The sequence below is a fragment of the Formica exsecta genome, unplaced genomic scaffold, assembly GCF_003651465.1.
Source record: "Formica exsecta isolate Colony F162 unplaced genomic scaffold, ASM365146v1 scaffold120, whole genome shotgun sequence".
Lineage (NCBI taxonomy): Eukaryota > Metazoa > Arthropoda > Insecta > Hymenoptera > Formicidae > Formica > Formica exsecta.
Window position 1 is genome coordinate 398038 of NW_021848537.1, and position 10936 is coordinate 408973.

The 10936-nt window shown below is 36.1% G+C and overlaps 2 protein-coding genes across 2 annotated transcripts; one reads left to right on the forward strand and one right to left on the reverse strand.

Annotated features, from left to right (window-relative positions):
- Positions 1 to 2671: 2671 nt before the first annotated feature.
- LOC115242422 (Krueppel-like factor 13) lies at positions 2672 to 6833 on the reverse strand. Its single transcript, XM_029818687.1, has 3 exons — positions 6506 to 6833; positions 5611 to 5808; positions 2672 to 5146 (listed from the first exon to the last, which is right to left on the reverse strand). Exons 1-3 carry the CDS (start codon positions 6554 to 6556, stop codon positions 4181 to 4183), a joined length of 1215 nt encoding a protein of 404 aa, XP_029674547.1. The 5' UTR covers positions 6557 to 6833; the 3' UTR covers positions 2672 to 4180.
- Positions 6834 to 7698: 865 nt separating this feature from the next.
- LOC115242433 (endoribonuclease LACTB2-like) lies at positions 7699 to 9774 on the forward strand. The gene is made up of 3 exons (XM_029818715.1): positions 7699 to 8028; positions 8832 to 9468; positions 9566 to 9774. Exons 1-3 carry the CDS (start codon positions 7802 to 7804, stop codon positions 9692 to 9694), a joined length of 993 nt encoding a protein of 330 aa, XP_029674575.1. The 5' UTR covers positions 7699 to 7801; the 3' UTR covers positions 9695 to 9774.
- Positions 9775 to 10936: the final 1162 nt, after the last annotated feature.

Below are 10936 nucleotides of genomic sequence, written 5' to 3' on the forward strand. Positions count from 1 at the left end.
ATCATGAAATAAACAAATAGTATTTACATATTTAAATATTTGTAAATAATATGTTTCAATGAAAGAAATAATTAGGGTTTTTAGGAGAAAATATAAAAAATAATGCATTTTGGCAGGTACTTGATACGATTTCATTCATGCGAGTTATAACACGATGTGATTCCGCATATAAATTGGTTGGGACGAGTTAATGCGTGCCACGCATAGAGAGACTGTTGCGACTTTTGAAGTATATTTTTGGACTTACAATTTACACAACCCGTTTAGCGACTTTCTGCGAACACATTGTAGATAGAGTTGTGCATTTATCATTATCGAGAGTTTGTATACCGAAATGCCATTTGGTATTCTTATAACACGCATTGTAAATTATAAAAGAGCCACACATATACAACAATTGTACATTTTTATTTTTGCAACATTTATCAGAAATAAAGAGTTTATATTAAATTTCATACCATCTTGTCTTTTCAGCTTTCACATCACGATTTTTCATCAATTTACCAATCCAATATTTCTTGTTATTAAAGAAGAATCATAAAATTTTGATCTTCCATAATTCTTTTATTAATTTCTAATTATTTATTTTCAATATTCCAACTATTATAAACTCGTAACTATGATTATAATTTGATATTTCTTCACGATTAAACTAATCATGACAAGTGGAAACTATAATTATGATAAGTGAAAATTATTTGTTTTTTTTGCGTTTGTGAATCGCAAAAAAAACTAATATATCAATTCAGAATAATTAATATTATCTTTTAAAATTACATGTAGACAATCTTGTAATGGAAATGTTTAGCTTGATGCAATAGTCGAGAAATATTGCACTCTTGAAAATATTGAATATTGAAAAGAAGGAAGAAAATTGCAACGAATAAAAAAATGACATCTTTCGAAAATTTTTACGCAGATTCACGATTTCGCGAGTGCGTTCGCGAAATCTTTTTTATCTCTTCGCGAGAATTAAATAAATTAATTGCAAAGATTCTTCTTTTTCGCAGAAAAATGAATCTTAAAATAAAGGCAAAGGAGGTGTAATCGCGAGGATATTTTGCATCATCTACCAGTCTAGTTTGTCACACCTGTTTGTGGCATTAAACATGTCGCTCAATGAAACAAAGTCCTTGGCTGATGCAAGAAAATTGGAGATTTCGCGAGAGAGACCGGACGGTATGCGACGACGTTGCTTTTGTTTGTTATGTTTCTAAACCGGAAAAGTTCTGGATCGAAGGCGATTAGAAACCGCCTTCTCGAGAAACTAATGCATTAATACATGTTATTCTTTCCATAATTTAATTCGTATATCTCCAAAACAACATTGAAATTATCAAACATATACATCTTTTTGTTTCATAATCATCCGCGATAAGAAATCGTCTGGCGAAGTGTGTGTAGTCTAGATGATACACACGATAAAAGTCTCGCCATTCGATAACATATGTCTGTCAGATATTTGATGGAAAGATATATATGTTAATCGCATGCACGAGATGTTCTTGGCTAGCTTTATTTTTGTGTTTCTACGATGTGGTCTAAGAACCTCCGATATTTTCCATTTCAGTTCTTATAGAGACACTTTTTAATAATAGAAATAGCAAAGTCTTCAATACCAAAGTATATCCTTTTCTATTCTTTATGACTTAATTAAATTGTTTTTAAAGTCCTATACATATATGTTTTGCATCAGAGCGTGAAGAATAAATATCCCCGGTTATCGCCAATAATATTTTTACCTAAGCCAGGGAAACACGACGTCACGAAAGAAATGATATAATGTTAAAGAGATATTGCGTGATATAAAGTATTGGAACATATGTAATTATTAATATTCATCATTTTCAGCAAATGTTATTAATCTTATCTGTTTGTTAAAAATATAATTCTCAATTTTTATTAGTATAAATAGTTTATGTTATTAAATAGAATTATAAATAGAATTAAAAAATAGTATTTTTATTAAAAACTCAAACAGATAAAAAATGGCAATAATAAGTGAGAATTTTAGTGCAAATATTTTTTTAATATCAACACCGATCTTTCGAGAAATGACTAGAATGATGATTGTATCTTATCGATAAATAAACCATATACGTTATTATAATATCTACATTTTTAATAAATTTTTAATTTCCTAAATTCTCGCAACAAATATACGTGGCCATATTACAAAAGAATTTCGCGCGTTATCGATATAAGGGATCAGGCATGTGACATTTGCATGACTCGTGTGTCCATGAATTGCACGCACTTCTCTCGAGAACGACGTCATCGGTTCTTGGTACCCGCATGCCCATAAAAACGTAGCCGCTTACGCCGCGGTTTCTTTCAGCATGGTTTCCTTTTCGTTATCAATCATCTTGAGCCGCGACCTTTCCCACAGAATTCACGTACGCACCTCCTCTGTTTGCCTGCCACCGCAAGATTTAGAAACTCTCTTTTAGATTCTTACATTTCATTTTATAAATAATTTGAATAGCAATATAAGTTTTGAGAAAATTTATATTTTGAAAAAAAAAATGTTAAAGAGTGATAAATATTTGTTACAGCTTTTTTTCATATCAATTAATATTTGTGAGATATAAATAAAGTAATTTGGATATCAATATACGAGTTACGAAAAGAAAATTATAAAGGGAAAGAAACAAAAGGAACGAGAATGTATTCGTAATGATTTATGAAAGTATACAATTTATTTGATTGTAGAAAAATCTTTATAATTTTTAACGATTTTTCCACTCAAGTCTTATATCGCCAAGTAAAGTTTACCTGGCTATATGATACATATACATATATACATTCGCAATCCTAGGACCTAGATATTTTACAAGTTGCAATACAATCATACTCTTTTGTGGAAGTGGTATAAAACATTAAATAAACTATGGAAAGAGAAAAAAAACATTTCAAATAGTTCAAGAGGGTAGAAAACAATTCCTCGTAATTTTTAAAAGTTAATCAAATTCATCAATGAATGATCTTCCTGATTTTGCTGTTGCAGCTTCACTGCTCTTATGCTATTTGTATTTAAAATATATACATATAATAATAGTTGTCGGCGATTTTAAAAGTCTATATATAATCGTTATATACATAAATGTCTTGTTTCTTCGTAAATAAATAATTTTTTCTTTCTATCTCTCGATCGACGCACTTGATGCTAAAGAGCCCTATTTTTGTACTGTTTAATTCTCGATAGTAAGTTAAACAATACAAAAATCTAAAAACGGTTCAAGCAATATTCGAGAAAATATATTCGAAATGTCTTTTCGATATATTTACAATGTGCCTCTTAGACTTTTGTATTGTCTATAAAGAATCTCCGACCAGCGAAGAATCAAGCAATTTTAAATGGTATCCTTGAAAATTTAACATCCGTTTTTATATCTCATGTATTTAGCATTAAATGTGACTACCTAATATCCGAATTCAATTTATTTAATACGACAATCACATTTCATATTGTTTCAACTTTGAAGAGCATACGTATGGCCACATTTAACGCCGAATATATGTTGCGAATATGAGCCTGTCTATCCACGGGTGATTTTCGAGATAGTAAATCTCTCAACTAAACGGTACTAGTCTTTACGCGTCACAGATCACAGATACACATAGGTACTCAGTTTGCGAATTATAACAAAGTCTTCTGCATATAATGACCTATCGCCGTCTCGTGCCTTTGCTTTTAAGTACGGCTCACTTCGGTCTTCATTTCTGCTCAACAGATATTTATTTCACATTTATTTCATCTGTGTTTGGTAATCTTGAAATGTCGAAATCTTCTTCATTATGTAACATCTTCATAAGAGACACCTTTCCAATTAACCAGATTATGCCAATAGATCAATCCCTGAGTTATGTTCATGCTTCCAATTGATATCAGTTCTGATCAGCAAAAAACATAGTCTTCATCTATCATATCCTGAGTACAATTTCGTACTCTAATTAAAACATCCGCATTGGAGGCTTTAATTATTGTCTTCAACACTCATCCACAATTCAGCGGATCATTCCAGTCTTCATTATTATTATAGTGCTTAAACACCAAGAAATTCTTTGTCTTCATCTTCCACACTGGAAGCCATCCAGGATCCTGAAGACGCATAAAGACCATGAAAAATCATAGAATATAATTTCCAAATGACTTCAAATAGTCCAATGAGTGCATCCTTCAAGCTGCCAGCTGAGGTGATACAAATTGCTGAACTGATCGTGATGTTAATCGTGGCGCCAGCACCGGTAGTAGACTCACTCTTAGAGGCGTCGAGGCCACCTGAGAAGCGGAGATCTGACCGTTAGAGGATGATAATGATGAGGCCTTATCTCTGGCGTGACGTTTCACATGCTTCGCCAAATGGTCGCTTCTCATGAATCGCCTTTGGCAAACGGCACAGGCAAACTTCTTCTCGCCGGTGTGCGTACGTTTGTGCCGTGACAGCTCGTCGCTGCGGGAGAAGCGACGACTGCAATCCTCGTAGGGACATGGGAACGGTCGTTCGCCCGTGTGAGTACGCGTATGAGCCTTCAAGTGAGACGACTTGAAGTAGTTCTTGCCACAGCCTGGATGCTCGCACTCGTAAACGCGACGGCGCGTTTCCACCGCGCTCGTGCTCATCGTCGTGGTCGTCGCGGTGGTCGTGGTTGGCGCCGCGCTGGTGACCAACAGAAGAGGTGTCCGTGGTAAAACTAGAGGAGAGCCCAACAGACCCGCTACCACGATAGGTGCGGGTTTGGGTGCCAGGGGTTGTAATCTTGGCAAGTGCTGCTGCTGTTGCTGGTGCTGTTGGTGCTGTTGCTGGTGCTGTTGGTGCTGTTGCTGTTGTTGGTGCTGTTGCTGCTGCTGATAGCTCTCACGATCAGTATTCTTACTGTTCACGATGATCTCCTCCTTACGCAAGCTCATCTTGAATTTTAAACTGCGAAGCACGTCCTGCACAGGCTCTGTCGCGCTCGCTCGCGCGTTCGCTCGCGGACTGGGCAACTGTCGCGCGACCGAATCACGTGATACCGATCGGCCACTGGTCGTCAAACTCCCCGCGAGATTCGCCGGACTGCAGGTACCGTCCCGATTGGCGCGCATTATTACCGAAACCCGGGCCGGCTCTGGGCTTGGCGGTGGCGTACCATCTAGCAATAACTGAAACAAAAACAACAAACGATTTTAATTTAACAAGTTCATAAGAAGATATTTTAATGCAAGAATTTGAACAACTATAGTCCACTATCGGAAGACGTAAACAAAACATTTTATAATCTATTAAATAAAAAACAGCATCGAAAAGATAATTGGAAGCTGTCTATTGAAAAAAATACGTTATCGATTCATAACAACAGATTGCAGTAAATCGTAGGAGACCGATATATCCATTTTTGTCGAAAGTATCGCTGGAAGATACGCCTACTCAAAGGATAAATAGGCGGAGTGAACCAAATGGTCCGCGCTCAAACGGAATCGTATCGCAACACGACTCCGAGAGCTCGCTCTCTGTTCCAGTCGATTAAGTCGAGAAGAGAAATCGAAAGGAAACATTGGGAGGGAGACATTGGAAAGCAAAGCTGCTTTCTGTCGACGACATGTGTGTCTGTCTATTTTATATTCACCTTCGCCAACTCGCATTGCTCGACACATCGCCGCTTTCGGGGCGGCTCGTCCTCCTCAGAGTCGGAGGGTTGAGGGGTGGGCGGCAACGCGGGGTGGGAACCCGCACCCCCCTCGTCCTTCCGCCCGGATTTCTGATGATCCGATAATTTCTCCCCCAGCAAGGCCGCGACGCTGAACGACAACTGTAGCGGTTCCATCTGTAAAACAAAGGGAGGCATGATGTTAGTCCAGCATTGGCATGAGACGCTAAAGTTAAATAAATGATGATTAATTTCTTAAATTGTTAAATAAATGAAATAAGGAATTGAAAAAGCATACTGCTTCCGATGTACAATAAGGCGAACGTGACTAAAGAATAAAACAGATAAGCATTTCTTTGTCCATCCTCGAGGGACACATTCGGATTAGAAAAAATTCCGTACATGGAAATTCTCAATATCCACAGTTTATAAATTTTAGATTAGTTTCTTATATATATTTTCTCTGTATGTTCTTTACACTTTATATTTTTTTTCATTATATGTCGATTTATATTGTCAATCTATTTTTCAATTAATTGAAAATAAACTTTACTCTGATAAAATTGAAATTTATCGATTAGTTACAGAGAACCAAATTAATGTTAAAATTAATAAAAATAAATTCATGTTTACATCAATAAAATTGATTAAAATTCTACGCAATATTATGCAATGAAATATCCGATAATTTACTACCCCTGATACAAAAATAAATTTACTATTTCGCTGAACGTACTAATCAATCACATACAGAGACGATATACCAGGAGATAATAAGAACATCTTGTAGAAGCGAATTCGTGGGAAAACGTTTGAGTTTCGCGGGCAACGGCGGACAGTGTTGTGGCGGTATATTTAATTCGCTGTCACTTACGTGCTTCAGCTGGGGCGAGGCCGGCGGCGAAAGAGGTTGATTCGTGTCCATGTCCGCGCGAGCAGGACGAGGAACCGCGAACGAGGGTGACCCGAAAAAGAGAAGGAAAAAAAAAGAAAAAACAATCGGGACACTTCGCTCGAAAAGCCCCAGGAAAAAAAAAGAAAGAGCGTATATGGAGCGCCGAGCCCTCTTTGGCAAAAGTGGAGCGACAGGTCCACCAGTAGTACGTAACGGACGGGCGTCTCGCGGCGCAATGAAGCTTTCTCAGGTCGGCGCTGGCTCGGCAACGCGCCGACCCGCGCCCGCACCGCGGTGCGTGATCACGCACGGCGCGCGGGCGCGACCAATCTCGGCGAGGGGCTCTCACTTCGTTTCCGAAAAATATGCCCGCGTCACTATAAATGCCGCACCTTGTATATATGTAGTAGCAAGATACACGTGGGAGCTTGTGTTACATCATTCATCGTTTTGTAAGCGCATCGAGTGCGATGTCCTGCGCGAAATCATCTATTCTTGTCATCCTCGTCACCTATTTCTGCTACATTTGAAATCAAATAAATACACGTTAGGCGATGGAGATAGAGAAAGAAGGAAACAAAAAAGAATCTAGTAAAAATATAGCGAGAAAAACCTGTGACAGAAGCGATTATCGAGTTGTCATTTGCAATCTTACACACAACACAGTTCGTACAAAATTAAATACAGTTCTACATATCAGCATATCTGGTTTAATAATGTACATAATTCGTTTTTGCGTGTTGAACTTGAACCGCTACTTGTCAGCCCTCGGGCAGCAAAACAAATGCCACGAAACGCCATCTCAAGCTCACGTGCTCGAATCGAACCCTATCTGTCAAATGTCCAACCGTAGGTAAATTTTCGTTAGGTATTGACGTGATCGATTGTCGATAATTAAATAAAATACGTAAAAAGATCAAATTAAGGACCGGAAATAAGTTGGCGCTGGAAGTTCATATTTTTTAATAATTTATAGCTCAAACGATTGCTCCTTAATTGCTCCGTCAGAATCCACAATTGTTCCCCTTTTAAAATTAGTAGTTTTCGAAATATTTACAAAAAACGTAAAATTTATCATTTTCCAAAAAAAAGATTTTCACTTGAAACGACTTTCGCGTTTTGTCGGTAATTTTGGATCCCCTTAACGATAAACTACATTTACTATATGAACTCGAATATACATCTTAGTCACGATTCAAAGAAATATATACTTGTATTATGCACTATCATGCATTGCCTGAAGATAAATACGTACGATAATAGGCAGATGTATGGATGTGTAGATCGAATTCCAAAGTACTGTCTCTGCTGTTTTTGCTTCTCCTGACGAATATATATATCCCGCGAGTGAACGAGACGAGCAGAGATATTATTATGCCAACTTTGACGAATCTACCGCCGATAGCGAGGCTGTCCAGCAAAGTCATCCGGATTCTAGGATGCAATCCTGGACCGATGACGTTACAGGGCACCAATAGTTATCTCGTAGGCACTGGGCACAGGTGATAAACGTCAATCATGTGTATACAATAGACAAGTGTCATGTTCGTGACATTTCTTGCGGACCGGTTGATAGATTTTTTAGGAGTCATTTGATAAAAAAAAAGAATAAATATCCTTTTTATTAATTAGTAAGCTTGAAAATATTGAAATCTACATTTAAATTTAATAAAATGTCAATCGTACTAATTGAATAAATATTGAAACTAATTGAAATAAATTTGAAGCTTGTTAATCTGTCTATCTGGAATTTATAAAAAAAGAACTTTTTTTTTTGTATGAAAAACAATGTCAATTAAAACTGTCATTGTTTTATGTTCGAAATTAAAAATGGAATAGAACTTTTTTTTAGGTTAGATGTCAGATCTCAAAAATTTGGTGTAATTCAAATATAAAGAATAAAAAAGTATTTTTTCCGGCTATTACTAAAATTAAAAAGACCAGGAAGAATTATAATAATTACAAATTATAATAATATTGACAATAAATTATCCCCATTATATATACGCAATCAAATTTTAAACAATTGAGTAAATAATGTTAAATAAATTACAAATCAAAAAAATGGATACTATTAAATTAATTGTGTATCTTTTCAATAACAAAATGTCTTTATATGCTTTGAATAATTATTGTAAGAAACTGCTGTAATATTCTGTCCAAAAAATTTCTCTTTAATCTATTAATGATAGAAAGATCACAAAAGAGGAATAAGTGAAATATCTAATGTTGAAACAAGAACTTACCATATCGTTCTTGTTTTTAAAAGCAAATTAATCTCCTTTCGAGTTATTCATTATTGCAGACGTGTATTGGTCGATTCAACGGAAACCAAAACAGCTGACGCCTATACAAAGCTTTTAAAGAATGTTCTAAACGAGGAAAAAGCTATCATCGAGCACTTGGTGATCACCCATTGGCATCATGATCATATTGGGGGAGTGGAACCTGTGCAAAACTTGCTGAAGAAGTTGTTTCCCTCGGACAAGCAGCCCACTGTGTGGAAACTGCCGCGATCGTCAAACCAGGAAAAATCGGATGATGAGAAGTCCATCCAATGGGAATCTCTAAGGGATGATCAAGTGGTGGAAGTTGAAGGAGCAAAGCTCCAGGTGAAGTATACGCCAGGACATACTAGCGACCATGCTTGTCTGCTGTTGCAAGATGAAAATATCCTATTCAGCGGCGACTGTATCCTCGGAGAAGGCACGTCAGTCTTCGAGGATCTCCACGATTACATGCTGTCGCTGGATAAGATCCTGCAGATGCGGCCCAAGACGATTTATCCGGGCCATGGGCCGGTTCTAAACGATCCGTTGCCACATATACAGTATTACATCAATCACAGGAAGCAGAGAGAAGAGGACATTCTGCGGGTACTGGCAGAACATGGAAATGATAAGTCAATGACAGGAATGGATATTGTTAAGCTGATATACAAGGTAAACATCAATTAAAACATACTTGAGAACACATATACTTCTTTCCAAATTGCTAATTTACAGTTTCAAATCATATGAATGATATTTTTTTGCATAGGATACCCCGGAAAACCTGTGGATAGCCGCAGCATTTACAGTGAACCATCACCTTCACAAGCTACAAAAAGAGGGAAAAGTGTTACAGGAACAAGAAGGTGGTTGGTGGATAATTAAAAGCAAAATATGAATATATCATATGGAATATCTAGAAAATTAAAATTGAATATTTAAACTGTGATTATTTAAAATACAAATATTGGAGCGGAGAATTTATAAATTGCATCCAAATCCTGGCATTCGGAAAGCTGTAAGAAGCCCTAATTATATATTTTATATACATATATAAATTTTGTGATTATTAATATTGGAGCGGAGAATTTATAAATTGCATCCAAATCCTGGCATTCGGAAAGCTGTAAGAAGCCCTAATTATATATTTTATATATTTTATATTTTGTTGTATGTTTTAATCAATTTTAATATAAAGAAGTCTTTATAAGTGAAAAAGTTTCCATACCTGTTATTTTCTCCATTCTTGCTTTTCTTAGTATTAATCATAAAAATATAATCTTGATTTTGTTATAAACTTCTTTTTCAATTTGTTTCATTCTTCTTCTAATATTGCTATGTGATGCTGTGTTCCGATTCCCCACCCGGGTGCACCCGATACTATAGTATATGTCACGTATACTATAATATTGGGTGCACTCGGGTGGGGAATCGGAACACAGCCTAACATAACATTTGTCAAGTAATTTGTAAAGTAGAATAACATTTTCCATGAAGTAGAATTTTGTTGACGTTGCATTTCAAGAATCTTCAGACAAGGAGGGGGGAATATCAGCTCATGGTCCCATCGTCCTCATGAGGACTATTCAAGTCCCTGCTTCAGCATTCGCCCTCGTCTCACGGGAAAATCACGGATCAAAAACCGTGGACGAAGTCCTCTTTCAAAGAAGCAATCTATCTTTCCGCTCCTCAAAAGGCTTTATCTCTGTTCAAAGTTTAAACTTCTAAAGAAAAGAAAATAATTTAGCTCTTCAAAAGATGTTCAACTCTTCAAAAGATGTTTAATTCTTCAAAAGATGTTCTTCCTTGTTGTTAAACAATCTTGAGGATCAGAACTTTGAAGGAAATATATAGATAGTTGGCTGTCCCTTCTTTTTCTAAAGCGCAAGAATTCTTCCAAAACGACATATCGATTTTGTGTTTTATCTCTAAACTATTATTACTGTTAACCGAGTTGTACTATTTCTTGATCACTTCTTTGCAGATTAATCTTATTTTCCTCAAAAAACTTTTTATAATAAATATCAATAATCGACTTTTTTAACTCATTACAAGAGAAATATGTCTTTCATTCTTTATTGTATCTGAATATAGCTATTATTTTGTAATGTATTTTTGTAAATTATTTATTAAAAAAAAA